The 22,271-nt window shown below is 49.7% G+C and overlaps 1 protein-coding gene across 6 annotated transcripts; it reads right to left on the bottom strand.

Moving 5' to 3' along the window:
• Nucleotides 1-637: 637 nt before the first annotated feature.
• On the bottom strand, nt 638-22,230 carry LG11H19orf47 (linkage group 11 C19orf47 homolog). Of its 6 annotated transcripts, none has more exons than XM_019751496.2 (11): nt 22,103-22,230; nt 20,273-20,371; nt 17,532-17,583; nt 13,805-13,892; nt 13,571-13,685; nt 11,964-12,045; nt 7,418-7,555; nt 5,110-5,259; nt 3,602-3,672; nt 1,585-1,933; nt 638-924 (listed from the first exon to the last, which is right to left on the bottom strand). In XM_019751496.2, the coding sequence occupies exons 3-11, from the start codon at nt 17,548-17,550 to the stop codon at nt 827-829; spliced, it is 1,110 nt and encodes a 369-aa protein (XP_019607055.2). In that variant the 5' UTR covers nt 17,551-17,583; nt 20,273-20,371; nt 22,103-22,230; the 3' UTR covers nt 638-826. The 6 variants fall into 6 exon arrangements, with proteins under 6 accessions (XP_019607055.2, XP_019607054.2, XP_074170417.1 ...); XM_074314317.1 differs by lacking the exon at nt 638-924 and adding an exon at nt 19,206-19,258 and having other exon boundaries at nt 1,296-1,933; nt 5,110-5,262; XM_019751497.2 differs by lacking the exon at nt 638-924 and having other exon boundaries at nt 1,296-1,933; nt 5,110-5,262; nt 22,103-22,146.
• Nucleotides 22,231-22,271: the final 41 nt, after the last annotated feature.

Here is a 22,271-nt window from a genome sequence, read left to right as displayed (position 1 = left end):
AACTGGCCACCTCTGCGTTCCGTGTTGTACCTCAGGCCTTTGCCCAGCTGCTTCCTTCGCCTGAGAGCGCTCCTCCTGAACTTCACGTAGGCTTCTCATTCCCGTTTCCGCCTACCTGCCACCTCCTCCGAGAGGCCTTCTTACCCCCAACATCTAAAGAAGCCCTGGTCACTTTTGCTCATCGCCTGCCCATCTCCCTGGCTAGAGCCCTGTGGGCAGGGGCTTGTCTGCCTCGCTCACAGAGGGGTCCCAGCTCCCAGAACAGGCCTGGCACAGAGTAGAGGCTGGGCAACAAGTGAAAAGCGAACCCACGGGAACCCACTGCCTCCAAATGGAGCCTGGAATTTGGAGAGCCACCAACAGGGAGAGTGACAGAAACAGGTGACATCTGTGGAGGGGGAAGGCAGTGACGCAAAATGCAGCAGTTTGCTGAGGGGAGGGGAAGGCCCAACTGAATGGTGACTGTGACTAGCACTCCCTTGGGCTCGGGGCCTGGAGCAGAGACATGGCCCACGTATGTGCAGGGAGCTTGACCTTCAGAGGCAGAGCCCAACCCTTCATCACCCCTCCCTCCCCACATTGTGCTTTGTGTGAAAAACAATCCTGTGACTCACCTTGAAGGAGGGGAGGGAAACAATTTGAAAGTCACAAAAATATATTAAAATAGCTGTTTTCTTCTCTCTCAGCACTGGCCTCCCTTCCCAGTGCCCCTGCCCGCCACCCGGAACGGCCTTTCAAAGAAAAAGATGCCCAGGGCAGGAAGACGGAGGTGCCCCGTTGCAGCCCAGGGTCTGGGAAGGTCCCTGCAGCCTGGGAGCGAGGGCAGCTAAGTGTCTCTACAGGCTCGACGCCACTGTCGACGAGGCGGCCGCTGGGAGGCCGGTGGTGCAGGAGGGTCAGGCAGGATGCAGCGGACCATCGGGCCTTGCCACAGGGACAGAAAACAGAAGAGAAATGAACAGAGTGAAGAGAGGGAGAGACAGAGAAGTTATAGCAGTCGGGTGGGAGAGGATGCAAAGGAGCGAAGGGAGGGAAGTCGGCAAGGTCGGGGATAAGGGAGCCCCTCCAGGTGACACCCACTCTAGGGGACCAGGAGGCTGAGGAGCTGGGGTACAGGCAGCAGATGCTGCTAAGAGGGAGGGAGGGGGATGTAGGAGAGGAAAAGGGCACTTGGCACTTGGGAGAGGTAGAAAAGTGGGCCCTGCCAAGGCCACAGTCAGAGAGGACAGAACAGAGGACATGAGAAAAGTGAAAGTCCCAGAACGGCAAGGCCAGGCCACAATGGCCATCTCAGACTCAGAAAAACGGGGTGAATCCCCGAAGCTCTGGCTGGGCCTGAATGCCTGAGGGAGAGCAGCAGTGCCATCCAGAGGGGGGGCGTGCACTCGCTGAAGACTATGGAGCCAGGAGCCTGGAGAGGGGCCTGCGCCCCGCCTGGGGGCTAGCATGTCCTGCGGCCCAGTCTTTTGAACACACTCACAGTGCCCGCATGGTCCATCTGGGCACCAAGGCCCTCGCTGGAGCTGCTCCCCCGGGGCCCCAGTGTCCTCGGAATGGTGACCTTGACCTCAGCCGAGGACTTACTCTTGGTGCTCGTGACCTGGCTGTCCTGGGCCTCGGGCACAAGCGTGGTCTTGCCCAGTCTCTGGATGATGCTGACTTTGGACAGAGACTCCGGCTTCCCCTCGAGCCCCGGACGGGAGGAAAGGGCCAGGCGCCGCAGCACCGGGGTGTCGGCTGTCGTCGCCGAGCTTGTGGCTTTGGCTTTGACAGTCAGCGCCGGCTGGGGACTGGCCTTGGCTGGGCCCCGGCCTAGCTTCTTCAGAACCCCGGCATACTGTAGGACAGAGCTGCTGCTGTCATTGTCGCTGTCCCAAGCCAGATCCTCGTCCATCTCTGGCGTGGCCCCCAGGCGGCTGAAGACTCCTGTAGGCTGTGAAGGTCAGAGACAGGACAAGTGAGTCATTTAGTCACTCAACATGTATTCATGGAGAGCTGCCTCATTGCCTGGCCTCATGGAGCTCACAGTTGTGAGAAACACCCCTCGGTGACACCCTGGATAGTAGTGAGGGCCGCGACGGGAAGTCCAGGAAGCTGGGGGAGCCCAGAGGAGGCTCCTGACCTTGACTGGAGTTCAGGCAAGGCTCCCTGGAGAAGGGACATCTGAGATGAGATCTGAGAATTAACCGGAAGTGGGTCTAATAAGGAGGGGAGGAAACAGGGTGTGCCACGCAGAGAAAGACCATTGGCTAAGGTCTACAGGTGAATAGGAGAGAAAAGACAGATTTGGTCATTCACGCAGCAGATATTTTCTGAGTCCCAACACTGGTACCTGGCCCTGTGCTGAGTGGTGCCGGAGACACAGTGGGGACCAAGGCAGGCCTGGCCCTGCCCTCAGGGGGCTCACAGTCCAGCAGGGAAGACAGGCCTGGCATCGGAAATAATTCTCTAAGTAATTCTCTAATTATGACAGCGCTGCGTTCTGTGCAGAGGGGAGTGCTGGAGAGCAGAGAACAGGGAGGCTTTCTGAGGCACACCGTGTTAAGCCAGGCCCTCAGGGCAGAAATCAGCAGAGAAAAGAGCACGGGCTCAGTCTCCAAGGCAGGAACAAGAGTCATCGGAGGACTCACTACGTGCCAAGCTCTTGACGTGGGTGCATCTCGAAGCCACATGATCCTGAGTGTTATTACCATGCTCATGATAAGCTTCTAGGAAGTGAGAAGAGACCAGAGCGGGTGAGGCCTGGTGGGTGAGGGACTGAGAGGTAGGAAACAGGCGGGGAGCTCCCCAATAGTTAATCAGAGGTGATGTTTAAAGGGTGCTTAACACGCACGAGACACACCCAGCACCGGGCAGGAATATCTCTTAATCCTCACGACCACCCTATGAGACAGGTTTTCCACAGATGAGGAAACTGAGGTACGAAGGGCTTAGGTGACACGGGCAAGACCACGCAGCCAGGTGGTGGCAGAGCCGGATTCACACCGGGCAGCGGGCCTGGCTGTGTGCTGCTCACCACATGCCACGCCTGGGGCCTGTGGGACTGCAGGCCAAGGCAAGAAGAGCGGGCTTCAGCCTGAGCATGGTGACAAGCCTCTGAAGGGCTTCCAGGGGGAGACAGGTGGTCCGTCCTGTGCGCGGCACACATTGCTGCTATGGGAGAGGGGCTGGAGGGGTTCACAGCAGCTGCACAGGGACCAGTTAGGAGACCATCGCCCTGTCCAGACAGGGAGATGTGACAGCAGGTGAGACAGATGATGTCATTGGACTGGTGACTGCCTGGAATGGGGGCACTGGGGGGGGGGGTGTCCCTGAGATGAGGCCCAAGAGAGGAGTCGCTTTGGGGGAAGAGGCTGAGGCCAGTTTGGGACATGGTGGTGGGAGGGGCCCAAGGGGGCATCCAGGAGTCAGCCTGGCAATCAGAGGTGGGGGCAGCAGACAGACAAGGAAGCCACCAGTGCAAAGAAGGGAACTGAGGCTGGAAAGGTGGACGAGGTGGCCCCAGCGCGTGCAAGGAGGGAGACGTGGGAAGTATCAGGAACAACACCCAGGGAAGACAAGAATGTGAGAGCTCCGAGTGGCTCCTCCATTTCCAACTCACTTTATTCCCCGTTGTCGTGTCTGCCTTGGTCTCGGCGCCGAGGCGGTCAAACACAGACGTCCTGGGGAGACCTGGGAGGAAAGAGAGGCCATCAGCCAGCACCTACTGAGTAGCCCGTGTGGGCCCCGGCCTGGCTGAGTACAGTGCAGACAAGGGAGGGGACGACATGGCCAGCCCAGACCGCAGGTGGCACTGGCACAAGCAGACATAGACTAGGCCCAGTTAGGTTTTGTATCTTCGCATTGGCTAACACTGACCTTAACACACACTTGTGGCTGGGGTCAAATGTGCAAACAACTAAAATCGACCACACGTTCCTTGCACCTTAGTACAAGTTCATGAAGTGTGTGTGCAGAAGACTTCTTAACCCCTACTCATGCCTCTCTCTCTTTCTAAGGGGTCATGGGTTTCTGAGATAATTTGATGAATGAGAATGAGTCCTCTCCCTAAATAACAACCTAAATAGCCACCAATAGAATGCTTACTAAATTATGATAAATACTATGGAAATATAAAAGAACCAGTAACAAGAATGAAGTACAGTTGTCCCTTGGCATCTGAGGGGGATTGGTTCCAGGACCCCCCATGGATACCAAAATGCACGATACTCAAAATCCCTTATATTAAATGGTGGCATATTTGCATAGCGGCTACAGCAGGGTTTGCTAACACATCACCTCATTCACGTGGGTTCGGTTCAGCACAGTACTTGGCAGCATGGCAAATTCAAGTTTTATTTTGAAACTTTCTGGGATGTTTTTCCCCCCTGACTATTTCATTCCACAGTCGGCTGAAACCATGGATGCGAAACCCGCGGATACGGAGGGCCAACTGTAGCTGTACATGCACTAATGTGAAAAGATCTCAGTAACAGAGTTATAGAACGACACCTACAGGACAATGCTATATGTTTAAAAAGAAACAATGCCTATATATGTGTAGACATACGTGCCGATGCATGTAAGTGCAAGGATGCTGGTCTGGAAAGATTAACGACAGGCGTGGGATATGGGAGGGGAAAGTGGTTTTCCTGTACGTGTTTCCACATCATCTGTATGTTTTTCCATGAGAACATATACAACATTCTAATATTCTACGGAGCACCATCTCTGCACTACCAGATCCAAACCCCAGCAATGGGCTGAATCTCACCAGACCCCTCTGGCTCATACTGACAGCTGCCACTTTTCTGGGCACCTGCCCTCAGATGGGTACGATCGCACACTTTACAGGCAGGCCATCACTGAGTCCACACTCCTGCCCCCAGAGGGAAGAGCACCAGCTGAGGGACTGAGGAGGCCTGCAGCACTAGCTACAGGACAAGAGGGCAGAGGTGGTGACCTGCCCCCCTCTTCTACGGCCACCATTACGGTCTCCTCCATCCAAGGCCCTCTGGATCCCATTGGAGCCTGTTTCTCGCCCAATGCCCGTGGGACGTGGCGAACCTTGCACAATGCAGCCAAAGGGAAACAGTGTCTGACCAAAGCGTGCGCCCCGCAGGCCAGTACCTTTCGCCGCCTGCTGCTGCTCCAGGATCTTGCGGGTCCGCGGGGTGGTGCCCTTCGGCATGTTGATGATGTATTTCCCCTCCATCTCGGCAGTGACCCGGCGTCGCTTGGTGGGAATAGCCAAGCTCTCCTCCTCCCGGCGGGCCAGAGCTGCTGGGGGAGGGGATGGGGGTGAGCACCTTCTGGAATGGAATGTTCTCCTGGGGTAGGGACTGGACACCCTGCAAAGGGCACACGTGTGCCCTTTATCTCCATGCGTCCACATGACTGGACTCCCTCCTCTTTCCAACACCCCCATCACCACTGACTCTGAACCACTGAGAAACTCAGATCCTGAGCAAGGTGGGATGCAAAAGGCACTCAGAACCCCCTGGTGGCGGCGGGCCTCCCAGGCTCTTTGAGGCTCCGTCTCTGCCCCAAGCAGGCTTACCTCCCAGCCCGACCAGACTTCCCGCAGACAATGGGTGGGTGGAAAAGTTCTAGAGTTCCATCTAGGTAGTAGTTTCACAGGTGTGTTCACTTTTCAAAAATGAATCAAGCTGTATACCGTGTTTCCCCAAAAATAAGACCTAGCTGGACAATCAGCTCTAATGCACCTTTTGGAGCAAAAATTAATTAAGACCCGGTCTTATTTTACTGTAAGACTGAATAATATAATAATAAATATAACATAACATAATATATAATACTGGGTCTTATGTAATGTAATATGACACAGTATGATATGATATATGATATAATATAATACAATACCAGGTCTTATATAAGACCACGTCTTATATTAATTTTTACTCCAAAAGATGCATTAGAGCTGATTGTCTGGCTAGGTCTTATTTTTGGGGAAACACTGTACTATTTGTGCCTAAGTCAAGTATACCTCTATTTTTCTAAAAGAGAATCCCCTCAAATGTGTCAAGGGATGAGTGCCAATCTCCCAGGCTCACCATCTTTTCAATACTTTAGAAATTAATTCTAATTTTCTTGCTCGGGGCACACAAATCAAAAGACCAGAAGGTAAGGCACTTCCAAACACACATGGCAAAACGGGAGCACGTGCGCTAGAGGTGGCCGGGGTACGATGGGGCTGCGTGACAGATAATGAAGCCCCCTCACGGGGCTTTAGTTGCCACTTGTGCCAAGATCACTGTGATGGGGGATGGGCCAAAGAAAGGCAGGAGGGCATGGTGGGTAGAGAGAGGGCCTGGAAGCCCACAGACCCGAGTCCTGTCCCCAGCTCTCAAGCTGAGACCTGGAAAAGGAACAAAGTCAACCATGGGAGTTGGTGGAGGAAGAATGCTCCAGAAGAAGGGAACATCAGGACAAAGGCCCCACAAGGGGCAGGAGCCTGGAGGGGACCCGAGCAGCGAGCAAAGGGGAGAGACACATGAGATGAGTCCAGGAGGATTGGATTTTATTACTAGAACAATGCGAAGCCCTGGAGAGTTCTAGACAAAGGACTGAAAGGATCAGATTGAGAGTTCTGAAGGATCCCTCTGGCTGCTGAGAGAAAACGGTAGCTTCTTTACCTTTGACCCCAGGCATCAAGCACAGGGCTGGGCTCAGTGACCATCAATTAAAAAAGACTTAACCACCGATAGTCAACAACACTGCAGTGTACATTTAAAACTTTGTTAAGAAGGTAATCTTGCATTAAGCATTCTTACCATAATAAAATAAAGAAGACTGAACCAGGCCGGTCTGGTGGCTCAGGTGCTTGGAGCACAGTGCTCCTAGCGCTGAGGTCGCTGGTTCGATTCCCACATGGGCCAGTGAGCTGCGCCCTCTACAGCTAAGATTGCGAACAACAGCTCTCCTTGGAGCTGGGCTGCTCAAGGCAGCTGGAGGTTGGCTTGAGTGGACGGTGGGAGCTGCTGTGAGCAGCCAACCAACAACCGACTGCCTCAGCAGGGGGCAGCGCAAGCCTCCTAATACCAGCATGGGCCAGGGAGCTGTGTCCTACACAACTAGGCTGAGAAACAACGGCTTGAACCGGGGGAGAGTTAAAAAAAAAAAAAAAAAGACTGAACCAACCGCTGACTGAGAACCACAGTGTACCCATATTTAAATACACCATCTCATTTAATGCATGTCTATTTAAATGACCGTCCTCTGGGTAGGGCACCACCAGCCCCATTCTACAGACACAAAAAGCGAGGCCCACAGATGCAGTGACTTGACCAAGTCCAAACACTATGGATACCTGGTGGCCTTCAAAGCACTTGCAATGTCTGGAACATGACCCCCAAATACAGTCTGCCAACCCACATTCACCTCTAGCTCCTCCCACCACCAGCCCAAGTCCCCTCACCAGTGGCCTTGGCACTCTTGGCTGCCATCTTGTTGGACACGGTGATGGATATCTTGGAGGTGCTGGTGTCCGGCCGCCTGGGGGGAGTGCCAGGTGGAGAGTCGCGGTTTAGGCTGTTGGCGATCATTCGGGAGGCGGCTGCCGGGAGCAAAAGGGAGAGTCCAGTTGAGTGGGCCCTGGGAAGGAGGCCAGGATGGAGAAGGCCAGTCTTGGGACTGAATGAAGAAGGGGCAGCCAGAGTTACCGTGTGGCTGTACTGTCCTCATGCAGGGATACTGGTGGTGGTGGGGTAGGCCTGACTTCCAGGAACTAGCCCATCCTCCCCTGCTCTGGGGGTCTTTCCTGCCCTAGACCAGGCTGGTTCCTACCACACTTCACCCGCCATTTACCCACCCTGCACTGCCCTCATCCCTCCACTTCAGCCAAGCTGGTCTCTGGATCTTCCTCACCCAGCAAGGGTGTGTACTGTTCGCTCGGCCTGGCATGCAGCTCCCTGAGTACCAACAGGCTTGTGCTGCCTCTTCACTGAGAAGCTTCCTGACCACCCCATCAACCTCTACCCCTTACCCTACACTTTCTTTTTCTTTATAGCCCTTATTACTGCTTGACATTAAATTACACTTATTTATTTACTGGTGGACTCTCCCGCAAGCATGCGAGCTTCATGAGGAGACACTGTCTGTTAACTGCTGTATTCCCACAACGCTTCTGGCATTCCGCAAATCCTCAATAAACAGCTACTGAAAAGATGAACATTATCAAAACCAAAAAAAGATGAACATTATCACCAAACCTCCCAACATCCCTACTAGGCAGGCTTACTGCCAACCAACTTTATAGACAAGGGAACTGGGACTCAGGGAGGGGGGGGGGGTCACTCAATCAGGGCCCTGGGCAATGTGGGTCTGGCTCCAGTTAGGCTGGGCCAAGAAAAGCAGTGACCTCCCTATGGGGGTGGGGGCCCATCTTCTGTGGAGAGAGGAGGGATGTCCCACTGTATGAGGCAGGAGCTACTGGGCACTGGCTGGAGGGCTCACCTCAGCATGGGAAGGAGACAGTCCTGTCTCGGGGCGCAACTGCTGAGAGCTTTAGGGAGCTCTTGGGGAAGCCCCGCAGCGAAGGAGGGGACAATCCTCATGCTGCCCCTGCTTGCTTGACAGTCCCCGTAACTGCCCTCCACCACCAGTGGCTGTCTGATTTTGGTATTTTGTCCTACCCACCCCCAAAAAAGTCTTCTCTTTTCCTGCTACATGCTGTACTGAAGCCCTCTAAACTCCCCCATAATGACCCTCAACACTGTATTATAATGACATATTGCTAGGTTGGTTTTGTTGGTTTTTTTAATAACTACAGCACACAGGAAAATACATCGAGCCTCCACAGACCACTTAACAAAAGGTCCCAAAAACCTGGCACCCAGGTCAGGAACTGGAGCATTCCTGCCACCTAGAAGTCCGGGAATTGGCCCTTCCCAATCAGATTTCATGACTGTCCCTCCCAGAAAGAAAGGGTCAGTGTTCAGCCCCGCTCACTCCCCTGTTAATAAATTAGTGCATCCCCTTCCACCATTTTCCAAAGACATTTCTTCAGATGTTCAGAGGGGCGGCTTTATGAGGTCTGATTGCTAGAATCTGCACCAGGAGGGCCTCTGTTCCCAACACTCTGCCGGGCCGAGGGCAGTGTGACCGGGATGTTCTGTGAAAGGTGAGCAGGTGACAGGCTCCTTGCAGTGGCCACAGAGGGAAAGGTCTTGCTTAAAAGGGATCAGAGATACTATGTTTTATCAAGACAGGTAAACACCATTTGGGTGGAAGGAAAACAACTCTGTCTCTGCTCTATTGAATTTGAGCAGCAGTCAGGATGTCAGAATAAAAAGAACTGTTCTTTTCTTTTCCCCCAACATTGACACACACACGTTCGATATTATAAAGTGCCAGGAATGTTGCTTGGGAGCACTCTGTCCCCCTTTCCTTCTTTGCCTGCTTCCCCTTCTCTCCTGACTTGCCTATTTTCTCCACTAGTGTTTTTAATTTTTAAAATTTATCTTAAACTACTTAAGACACTCAGAATAGTACAAGTCCATTTATACAGACTTGAAAGACTGGGGAAACTACCCTATGCTGTTAGAAATCAGGGTAGTGGGGACCCCTGAGGGGGTGGTGACACTGGTCATGTTTGTGTTTCTGGATTTGAATGCTGCTATCTACAGGGGTGTCCCATTTGTGAAAAGTCATTCTGTTGTACCTGTATGATCTGAAGGTACTTTTCTGTACGTAAGTTGTGGGACCCCAATTTGTTCAGCCTCCCTTCATCCATGCCTTTGGGTAGGACCTGCCCATACTGACTCTGAGCTGAGCCACGTGATTGGCTTTGGCCAATGGGACAAGAGCAAATGTTATACAAGCAGAAGCTTAAGAAATGATTTGTGAAATGGGGCCTGCGTCCTCTTATGCTGCTTTTGGGAACCCTGCAACCACCTAGGCTAGCCTAGGCTAGCCTGCTGGAAAATGAGAGACATATGGCCAAGTCACCCCTGTTGTCCCAGATGATATCAAGCCAACCAATAGACACGTGAGTGAGGTCATCCTAGATCACCCAGCCTCCACAGAGCTGTCAGGTGACCACTGTGATCAGCTGAGCTGGCCCAGAGCAGAACTGACCAGCCAAGTCATAAACCATGAGAAGTGAAAGTCTGTGTTTTAAACCAGTTTGGGGGTGGCTCGGTAAGCAGCGAAGGCTAACTAATATGCATGTTAAATTTTTTAAGTTTATTTTTTTAAAGGTATCATACTGCTGAAAAAACAAAAGTATAAAAACAGCTCATTCTTACCATACACAGATTCTATATTCGCAAATTTGCCTATTCACTAAAATTTATTTGTAACCCCAAAATCAATACTTGTAGTGCTTCTGCAGTCATTCACAGACATGCGCACTGTGCTGAAAAACTTGAGTCTCCAAACACACACGCTCCCAACTGAAGTCAAAAAAGGTGACATTCTACCTTCTCGTTTTAGCTTTCATACAATAAACAAGTATCCTTCTCCTGGTCTATTTAGTGCCACATTTTTCACATTTTGTTCTTTTTGTTAGTGGCTTTGCTATTTAAAATGGCCCGTAAGCATAGTGCTAAAGTGTTGTCTAGTGCTGCTAAGTGTAAGAAGGCAGTGATGTATGTGCCTTATGGAAAAAACACATGTGTTAAATTAGCTTCATTCAGGAATGAGTTACAGTGCAACTGGCCATAAGTTCAATGTTAATGAACCAACAACCTATATTAAATAAGGTGTCTTTAAACACTAACACACATATGAGGTGTGATAAAAAAATACAGTGAATGTTTAAATTAAAAAAATATATATTACAGTAAGACACATTGCCATTAACCCCCCTCAAAATACTCCTCTTCACTTTGAACATACTCATCCCATTGTCCTGACCACTTTCTGAAGCAGTTCTGAAAGTCCTCTTTCGTGAGTGTCTTTAGTTGTGCTGTCGTGGCTATCTCGAAGTCCTGAATCGATTCAAAACGTTTACCTTTCATGGTCATTTTGACTTTGATAAAGAGCCAGAAGTCACATGGTGCCAGATCCGGTGAATAAGGTAGATGAAGGCACACCAGATTGTTTTTATGACAGAAATTACTGTATCAGCAGCAATGTGTGACACGGAGCCTTTGTGATCAAAAAATACAGTGAATGCTGCTGCTAAGTGCCATCCAACGGAAAGACAGGGATCTTCAATACGGGAAGCGGTGCGCCGAACCTTAGTAACAGTGTGCGTGTGACAAGCTTCAACTTGTTCGGTGCAGTCAGTTGGGTGCAAGCCAAGGTTGAGAGAAGGTGTGTTTTAAAGTGTGTCGTAAATCATCCTCCATCATGACAATGTTCTGTGTCACACATTGCTTCTGGTACGGTAATTTCTGTCAAATAAAAACATTATGGTGTGTCTTCATCAACCTTATTCACCAGATCTGGCACCGTGCAACTTCTGGCTCTTCCCCAAAGTCAAAATGACCGTGAAAGGTAAACGTTTTGAATCGGTTCAGAACATCGAGGCAGCTACAACAGTGCTACTAAAGACACTCACAAAAGACGATTTCCAGAACTGCTTCACAAAGTGGCAAAAACGATGGGATAAATATTCTCCGAAGCGAGGGGGAGCATCTTGAGGGGGATTAATGGTAATATGTTTTTTACTGTATTAGTTGTTTCTTCATTTAAACATTCACTGTATTGTTTGATCACACCTCGTAAAAGAAAGTTCTGTATTGGTCAGTTGATGAAAATGTGATCAAAGGCTCACAGGAACCTCCCTATCCCGGTATTTCCCCCAGGCGCAAGGGTTCAGTATTCACTAACTGAGCGTTCGCAGTGACTTTATACAACAGACCTACTACCAGTCCGTCACCCAGTGTACTTTTCCCTAAGAGAAGAGGACCTCAGAGCGCTTTGCTGCCACCTCTACAGACTCCAGGGGTCCCCCCTGCACTGCAGGACGAGTGTGAGAATGAAGGAACGGGGAGACCTGACCAGATGGGACTCACCGCTAGAGGTACCTCGGCGAATCTCGCCTGGGAGGGGGCTGGGGCTGCAGGGCACCGACTCAGTGGCAGCTTTGCACATGTCCTGTAAAAAAATAGGTGCCTGGGTTACCACGGAGACAGGGGTATGAGGTGGGGGAGTAGGGGACCCAGAAATCAAAGCAAAACTAAGCGTATCAGAGCCACTAGGGAAAATATTTCAAAACATTTCACTGCTAACCATGAGAAAGCATTAGACAAACGCAAACTGAAAGACCTTCTACAAAATACCTGACCAGAACTCTTCAAAACTGTCAAGGTCATGTCTAATCACTATGTTGTACACCTGACACTATTAATAATATAATATTGTATGTCAACTGTAATTAAAAAATAAATTTTAAAAATATAAACCTGAACTAAATATAGCAGCAAAATATTAAGACTTTAATAAAGCTTATTAGCTGTAACTTGAAAAAAAACTGCCAAGGTCATAAAAAACCTGGAAGACTATGAAACTGTCACAAATCAAGAGACTGCGGACACATAAGTCAGTGCAGTGGGGCATCCTAGAACAGAAAAAGGACATTAGTGGAAAAACGGCTGAAATCCAAATAGTCTGTAGTTTAGTTAATGATAGCATACTAATGTTTTCCACGTTTTGACAAATGTACCATGGCTATGTAAGATATTAACATTACGGGAAGCTGAGAGAAGGACACAGAAAGACTTTCTGTAGTATTGTTGGAATTTTTCTAGAAATCGAAAATTGTTCCCAAATTTAAAAGTTTAAAGAAAAAAAAAGTTTTGTTCAGTGATCATCTCTGTTATAACTCAGATCATGTCCCTGGCTTGAGAAAGCCCTCACTGTGGGGTCTTGTCCTAGATGATGGAGGAAGCTACCAGAAATGATGAGAATAACGCCAGCAGCCACCATGTGGTAAGGTGGAGTGTTTGAGAGCGCTACTCCAGAACAAGTTTCCTTCTCGGTCAAGTGGAGGAAAGAGTAAATGAGTTCGTATGTATAAAGGTTGGAAACACGGCCTGGCAGGCCATGGTAAGCACCTGGTTAAGTGTCAGCTATCATAACTTCACAAGCACTTACTCCAGGCCTGGCTCTCAGTACCACATACACTATCTGTACATGCTCACAGCTACCCTAAGCAGCAGGGGTGTGTGAAAAGCCTGTTTCAGAGACTCAGGGAGGTAAAATCACTAGTCTGAGGTCACTGCAAGCTGGGGGAACAATAATGGAACCACCATGTTGCTGGCCAAGTCACCAACTGGGTCCCACATAGAAGGTCCTGTCCTTCTAGTGATAATTATCACTAGTAAGATGAGAAGTAGTAACAATAATAATTACAGACAACCTTTACTGAAGCCCTACTGTTTACACTGTGCTAGGGCTTTATGTAACTTAACACAACTACTCTACAAAATGGGGTTGTCTATGTGCATTCTACAGATGGAAAAAGTAAGGCCCAGAGAGGTTAGGCAATGTGCCCAGTCACACAGCAAATGGTGGAAACAGCCTTGGAACTCATGTTTGCTTCCAAGCCTCCTGTGGGCTCTGCCACTGTCCCTCTCCCCCGCCCTAAACCCAGGGACAGAGGGTGGCACAGAGCACTCACCTGGCGGTGCACCACCTTGGCATGCTTGAGAATGGCGATGATGTCACCCACCACAGTCACGCCCAGCTCATTCATGATTTCCTTGTTGAGATCCAGCAGCATACTCTTCTGGATCCTACACGGGAGGGTCAGCAGTGAGTCCACAGGTGAGCCAGGCTGGGTGGGCCAGCCAGCTCCCTGTCTCCCCCGACTTCTCTCCTCCCCAAGTTCGGCTCTGTCCCCTCGCATCCTTACCTATTATCCACAAACATCACGGCGTAATTGACAGCAGGTCCCGGAGGAATGCCGGCTTCCTTAAAGAACTGGATCCACTCGGAAGTGGCTGGGGGCGGGGGGGTTGTCGACAGGGCTCATTATTCACATTATTCTCTTTAGAGAACAGCCACAGCAAAACCACAATGGCAGCGGCTCCCACAAATTAAATGCTTATCAAATGCCAGGCCCTGGGCTGAGTGCTTCACACCATGGAACTAAGCCCTCCTGACAACGCTGTAGGTGGGTTAGGTAGCATTGACTCCCCCACTTTGCCAATGAGGAAACAGAGGCAGGGAGAGGATGGGCAGCTCGGCCCCAGTCATTGCTAACAAGAAGCAGAGTTCCCCAGCCTATGTGCTCCCGCACGGCCCTTCTCCTTACAGCTCTCCCCTGCCCTGCCCTGCCCTGCCCTGCCCTGGCGCGTGACCCATAGCGATCACCCCCCCATACTTGGCCAATGACTGATCTGGGGGACCCAGGATTCTGGGTTTTCTGCCTCAGTCCCCATCAGCAGCCCCAGCCCCAGAGTGTGATAGGATCCGCAGGTGGATGGAAAGAAGGGTCACAGAGATGGCCCGTGGGTGTCAGCAAGCCCCTGCCTCGCCACAGGGGCAGCCCTACCGCACAGTGAGGTGTGGAGTTAAAAGCAATAAGCTTCACATCCTGGCTCTGCCATGTCCTGGCTGAGGACTCTGAGCAAGTTAACACCCGGTACTTCAGTTTCCTCGTCTGTACATTTGGGGTCATGTACTCAGCAAGTACTTCCTAAGCACTTGGAACAGGCCAGGTCCTGTCCTAGGGCACTGGGGATACCACAGGGCACAAGACGAAGTCCCTTCCCTCATGGAGCTGACATTCTAGAGATAACAGCGCCAACATCCTCGGGTCACTGTGCAGACTCACCACATAAAGGGCTTTAAAATGACAACGGCCCCGAGGACGTCCTCAAGCCATTGCACTCATTATTATCATCCTTTAGCCACCACTACGCATGGAGCTCAAGGCCAAGACCAGGCAAACCCCACCCACGTAGCTTTAATGTTTTCAAACTTCTTATTTGTCCTCTTGGGTGTGACCTTCAAACTGACCCTGACCTGTCAGGCCAGGTGTTACCATTTCTCCGAAAATAAGACCTAGCCAGACAATTAGCTCCAATGCATCTTTTGGAGCAAAAATTAATATAAGACCTGGTATTATATTATATTATGTTATATATCAGACCTAGTCTTATAGTAAAATTAATTTTTGCTCCAAAAGACACATTAGAGCTAATTGTCCGGCTACGTCTTATTTTCAGGGAAACACAGTAGATAAGATCACTAATTTCAAGTAGAACTTGTTTCCACATTTTAATCTCTCTGAAACTAGGATCTACCTCACAATTGATGGTGTGTTTTTTTCTCATGGTACATAACGCTACATCCAACAATCCACGCTAGTTTAGAATAGAAGAAATTTGGTATTACGATGCTAAATTGCTTGCTTATAAGACAACGGAGGCTCAGAGCAGGAAAAGGGACATGCTCTGGGCCAGACATTGCACAGCGGGCAGTGCAGGGCTCGGGCGCAGGCCTAGGGGCCACACCTCTTCCAAGGAGGCCCCTGCCCACGTGGCCACAGGCCCATCTCCCCAGATTGAGGCAGGTGAGCTCATGCCATCAGGACTTCCACACCAGCCCAGAGGAAAGGGGGGCCTTCTTCTACTTTGTACAGGCACTAGCCACTTGCTAAGCCATGGAGCCCTGGCTTCCATCAGCCAAAAGTGGGTACCTTTATCTAAGGACCAAAAAGCACCACATAATGATTCCATTTATATGAAATGTCCAGAACGGGTAAGTCTACAGAGACCTATAGAGACAAAGTAGATTAGTGGTTGCCAGGGGCTGGGGCGAAAAGAGTGACTGCTAATCAGTATGGATTTTGGGGGGGAAGATGAAAAATGTTTTGAAATGGATTGTGATGATGGTTACATAACTCTGTAAATATAGAATACAAAAACCATTGAACTGTACATTTTAAACAGGTGATTGTATGAAATGCATCTCAAGTAGGCTGTTAAGGGGGAAAAGAGTGCCACATGGGTTGTGAGTAGCTAGCTACCTGAAGCAAAGTCAAGGAGCTGCCGAAGTCCCCACATCCGGGCCACACCATCATTTCATACACAGCACGTCCTTGAATAACGTTGTTTCCTTACAATATTGATGAGATGCCGTAGGAACTTAACTCTTGTTTCTATCAACTAGCCTATGGTAAAACTGGTTTCATTACATACCATTTTGCTTAAAGTCACAGAACCTACCCACGATGTTAAGTGAGGACTTACTGTACTACTAAGAAGGAAAATGTACTATCAATCAAACGACCATAAGCCACCAGCTGTAAGATATACACCCATTTCAGAAATAAGATGGGCAACAATATGAGTCTTGGAATCAATGGGCTTGCTGAACACACCGAGAGACAAGCAGTAGAATATTCACAGCTGCTGGTCTGTAGTGGTCCCCACCCAGAAACACTGCAGTATCTACTGACAGCAGCATCGATAAACAAATGGTGGCCATTCAAGTGGTGAAATACTATACAGCAATGAAAGGCAAAGAACCGCAGCTACACACAGCAACGCAAATGACTCTCAGATATTACGTTCAGCAAAAGAAGCCAGACACAAAAGCACACACAGCATGATTTTGTACACATAAGTTCAAAACTAAAGTCTATGGAACAGGAATGTTTTCATTGGTGGTACAACTACAGAGAAAGGTAAGGAGAGATTATCACAAAGATAAAATAGTGGTTTATTCCATCTGGAGAAGGGAAGGGATTGTGATTGGGGTAGGACCCTCTGGGGGGCTAGCAACATTTTATTTCTTGACCTGGATGGTTAGAGAGGGTTTGTTTTTTAAAGCCTTTCCATTGAACTATAAAATAAACACAAAAAGGGGCACATAAGTGGATAGATTTTCACAAACCAATACACTCATGGAACCAGCACCTAGATAAAGAAAAAAACATTTCCAAATCTCAGAAACCCCCCTCATATTCCCTATGTAATCACTTCTCCCTGCCTCAAAAGGGCAACCACCACCTTCTAACAGCATGGATTGGTTTTGCCTGTTTCTGTGCTTTATATAAATGGAATCATAAAAGATGCACTCAGATATTTGCGTTTTAATTGGTCTTATGACCAAATATTCTATGTACTCTTCTATATATACAACAAATCCCCCCCAATTTTAAATCTACCAGCTAATCTCTGTACTTTGACAATCCTAAAATACAGAACTTAAAGAGAATATGGTGATAAGGCTCATGAGAATAAAAATAATAGCTACCACGTGTTGAGAACTATGACGAAGATTTTACATGCAATAACCTCCTTCATCCTTACAACATTCCAGGATGTAGGGAGAATTAGTATCTCCATTTTACAGGTAAGAAAACTGAGGCTCTGAGAGGCCATGTGACAAATCTGCTTGACTTCATGACCCAAGTTCTTTGCAGCTAGACTAGGCTACCAGGAGGCCAAGATACAGCGAGGAGGCAGGTAGGCTTTGAGCAGGCCCCGGCCCCGCCTCCACGTCCCTCAGAGTACAGCTGTTCCTGCCTGTGACCTGGCCCTCCCTCCCCCAGCCCGTCTCCCCCAACCAAGGTCATAGCTCAAAAAGGGCAGTGGAGGAGGGGGCCCCGGAGAGAAGACCACACTCACCCATAGTCACTGAGACCATTGTCGCCCTGGCCCTGACGCTGCTCCCTGGAGCCTGGAAAGAAGAACAAGGGGAGAGGGCCCCTGAGTCGCTGCCGGCCGTGAGTGTACGTCCCTCTCTCACTGCCTGTCTGCCTGCCAGAGGAGAGTTCCTGGACTGGGGGCTCAGAGCCCAGGAATAGACTGGAGCAGCTGGCAGAAAGTCCGCCTGGGACAGAGCTGTCACAACTATCACTTCTGCCTGGGACAAGGCCCAGGGACAACAAATGTCCATAGCTCCATTCTCATACACCTCAAGAGCGTCTTGCTTGAATAAGAGAGGGACAGAAAAAAGACCCCTTGCCCAAGACTGTCACCATAAATACCCATTCATTCATCCATTCAAAAACTGTTTACTAAGCACTTTCTATGTGTGGGGACAGAGCCCCAGAGAGCAGTTTCCAGGCTCTCGGCCTCACGTGGAGAGGTGCTGGCTCGGGTAGTAGATGGCCGTCAGCTGTTACTGGTTAGCCATTAGCCACTGATATAACTGCCATGGCTAAGCTAGCAGGGGGCGGAGTGTGGATTGCGGATCGTGTGGCTTCTGCCTCCTGTGTCTCCAACCCAGCCGCCAGCGAGACTACAGTGGTATGAACCCCTATCTATGGCTCCGTGAGTGTTCCTTTTTGGCCTCACCACGTCCTGCGTTCTTATGTGGGGAGTGGGACCAGAGACCCCGCGTGGCACGGGGCATGACATTATGTGTGTGGCACTGTTCTACGAGTTAGGGATACTGCGGTGAACAGACACATGGAGTTTGGCATGTAGGTGAGGCCAGGGGGAAGGGGGAGAAAGAGAGTAAACAAGTAGGACAGTTAACGATATGGAATGTCAGAAAGCCTTAGGGTCATGGAGAAAACATGGAAGGCCTGGGAAGGAAGGAGGTGCAATTCTGAATCAGGTGATCAGGAAAGACCTCTCCACAGTGACATTTAGAGACCTGGAGGAGAAGGAGGAGGAGGAGTGTGCTTTGTGGTTTTACAGAGGAAAAGTGTCCCAGAAGGTACAGCAAGTCCAGTGCCCAGAGCCAGGAGCCCATCTGGCATGTTTGAGGGACAGTGAGGAGCTAGTGTGGCTGCAGTGGAGTGAGCGAGGAGAGCGAGAGGAGGCGAGGGCAGAGAGGTGGGGCCCCAGGTCAGGAGGGGCCTCAGAGAAGAAATGGAAAATCAATTTTCACTTAGATAAGATTAGTAGGTGCCAGAAAGGTGTTGAAGACATATTAGCACCAACAGAGACTTTCTCCGGGACATTAATAGCAGCACTGAAAGGAAACTAAAGGAAGTAACTTTCTCTCCTGATGATTCAATGCTATCTGACTCCAGGACCACCTGTCCCACACAGCCCTGGCCCAAACTTCCCACTTAACCCTCCCCCTCTTCTCTGACCCTGTCGTTTCCGCTATCTCCTCTGCCCTCTTCCTTCATTCTGCTCCCTGCGACCCACCCCAGCCCCCAATTCTGATCCTTCACCCTCATCCCCCCTCTGCCTCCTTCACGGGGTGGAGAAGGCCCTCTGTCCAGCATACACAATCTGTTCCTCCCCGACCCCCCCGACCCATTTTGACGGTATAAGAGACAGTACAAAAGTAAGGACTCTGGAACTAGACTGCAGGGTTCAAATCTGGCTTTATCAACTTACTAGCTGGGTGGCCTTGGCAAGTTACTGCACCAAACAGACTTCAGTGTCCCCATCTGTAAAATGGGAGGGTACAAACCTTACTTATCTTAGAGAAGTGCTGTGAGGGCTAGATGAGTTTCTCTTTACAAAGCACCTGAGACAGTGTCTGGTACACATCAAGTACTCTACAAGTGTGGGTTAGTCTCATCTCCCCGGCCGCCTACCTCAGCCTTCCCTCTAACACCCAGGGGCTTTGCCTGCCTCCCAGTTTTCACAAGGAATGTCACCTCTGCCTGCAATGCTTATCTCCTCCTGGCAAGCCCTCCTTCACTCTGCTTAGCTGCCACCTGCTTTGTGAAGCTTTCCCTAAGACCCCACACGTGAGGCTCTCTCCTCTTTCCCTGGGTAGGATTCATCCTGCCCTTCACTGGCTTCCGCTGCATCTCTTATTGATGAACATGACCACAGATATCATTCCGCCCTGTATTTGACTTCCTAGGACCACTTTCCCTCCTGGATCTTACTGCTGGACAAAGAAAACATAACTGGCCTCACTCAAAGAGCAGGGCGTGGAGAGGCTTCAGTAAGTCAGGTATCACACGTATTAGGCACTGACTAATACGTCAGTTCCTAATGGTGCACAAGGACCAAAGCCAGGCATCATGCTGATGTCTCACAAACACCTCACGAGTGAGGACTATTATTAGCCATATTTTAATTGATGAAAAAATCAACGCATTGAGGTGCAGTCATTTGCCAAATGCCATATCTAGCAAGTGACTTTACCAGGATTCAGAAACAACGTCTCCCTGATTCCCGTGCCTGTGCAGCAGCTCCTATTGAATATTCACATGCCAGGCACTGAGTATATACACATCTCTGTGACTCCTGACAACCACAGGGGAAGAAAGTAAAAAGGATCCCCATGTCACAGATGAGAGTGGCAGGTCCAAGGTCACACAGCAAGTAACTACAGGGCCAGAAATTGAACTCAAGTCAGTACCATGGCTATGATCAATGCTGGTTTGAGGAATTACTACGAGCCAGGAACTATGGTCGATCTTTGCAAGGTTTCAGTTAATGCTTACCAGAAGCTTTAAGTACTGGTATTCTCCTACAGCTGCAGAATTTCCTGCTGGACTCAGTTTCCTTTCTCCACCTTTAAAAGCCCATCTCCAGCGCTGACTCTGAACAGTGAAAATTATAACGTTAATAATGAAGAGAAATGACCACTCCCAAGACTCAAATAATTACAACATTCTAGATGCCTTTAGAAGGCTTGGATCCAAATCCCAATTTTACTATTTCCTAACCCTGACTCTGGGACAAGTGGTTCAATCTTTCTGGGTTTCACTTCCCTCAATTATAAAATAAGAATGACAGGAATATCAGGGCAGCCAGATGGCTCAGTTAGAGCGCGAGCGCTTTACAACAGGGTTGCCAGTTCGATTCCCAAATGGGCCAGTGAGCTGCACCCTCCACAACTAGATTGAAGACAATGAGCTGCCGCTGAGCCGCCACAGGGGCTGCAGGATGGCTCAGTTGGTTAGAGCGCAAGCTCTTAACAAGGTTGCCGGTTCAACTCCCACATGAGCTGGTGGGCTGCGCCCCCTGCAACTAAGATTGAAAACGGCGACTGGACTTGGAGCTGAGCTGCGCCCTCCACAAATAGATCGAAGGACAACTGCTTGGAGCTGATGGACCCTGGAGAAACACACTGTACCCCAATATTTCCCAATTAAAAAAAAAGGATAGGAATATCTAAAAGTGGTTAGAGGGATTAAATGAGTTCATAAATGCCAAGCCCTTAAAACAATGCTCACAGGTGATAAATGTGTGCTGATAAATGTGTGCATTAAATAAAATAAATTCAGCAAGCTAGGGAAAACATAGGACAGTCACTGGCCTGTGTAAGTCGTATGCAAAGTGTGAGCTGGTAACAGTATAAAATAACTTGACGGGCTCCCAGGGACCTGACAATATGCAATTACATAGTACAAGTTATTCCCTTTAAAATCTCTTTCAGTTTCTATCTACAATGTAATAGACTGTTCAGCTTCCACTGTATTTCAGGTTAAGTGTTCCTTCTCACGGCTAGCCAGGCCAGTTATCATCGGGAGAGCAAATACAATTTTTCCTTCTCAAATTAACTGACTGGGGGAAGATGCATCAGTGGTTTTAAAGAAAAAGAAAAGTCTAACAGTATGGGATTTGGAAAAATTGGCCAAATAGTAAGTGGCAGGATGTCAATTTCCCTGGCACCAGTTTCCAAGTTTTTCCTGTTACTGTCTTTGAGCTTCCTCCCTCTCTCTACCTCCTTGGAAGTCCCAGCTACACCAATGACTCTCATAATCATTATGATAGTCCCAATCTACGGAGCTCCTACTCGACAATGTACCAGGCCCCGTGCTACCAGCTATACACCTACATTTCATCAGCATCCTCAAAACGACGCTATGATACTGGAACTATTAGCCCTCATTGTATAGAAAAGGAAAATGTGGTTCGGAGAGGCGAAGGCACAGGCACACTGCCACAAAGGGGAACTGGGACTTGAACTAAAATCTGTCGGCTTCCAAGTCCAACAATCTTTCATGCTCCCACACCCAAATCGTCCACGCCAGGCGCAAACATCATCATCAATACTAACAATAATAGTATAAGAACGAGTGAGCACTGAGCCAGGCGCTGAGCGAGGGGCACCGACATGCACAAGCTGACTTCTCACTCCAACCTATAAGGAGAAAGCTATAGTTGGATTCTGACCCCCATTCTACAGAGCAGGAAAACTGAGGTTCAGAAAAAGAAGCCGCTTGTTTGGGGCCGCACAGCTGAGCCAGGACTGATTCCGGAGACCTGGACGCCATCCATCCCCACCGTTTCCGGCCCGGTACCACCTACCCTGGCCCGCGCCTCACCTGCCCCTCGGAGCCCGCGCGCCCACTGGCGCCGCCCGCCCTCCCGGCCCGCGGCGCCAACAATCAGACGCTCCTCCCTCGGCCCGGAGGCCCGCCCCGGAAGTACCGCCCTCACCGCCGGAAGCCGGACTGACCCGCCCGCGGCCGCTCTAGCACGCCGGGCCTCCAC

Source organism: Rhinolophus sinicus, linkage group LG11 (genome assembly GCF_036562045.2).
Source record: "Rhinolophus sinicus isolate RSC01 linkage group LG11, ASM3656204v1, whole genome shotgun sequence".
In the NCBI taxonomy this organism is placed as follows: domain Eukaryota; kingdom Metazoa; phylum Chordata; class Mammalia; order Chiroptera; family Rhinolophidae; genus Rhinolophus; species Rhinolophus sinicus.
This window is presented reverse-complemented; position numbering and strand designations above follow the sequence as displayed.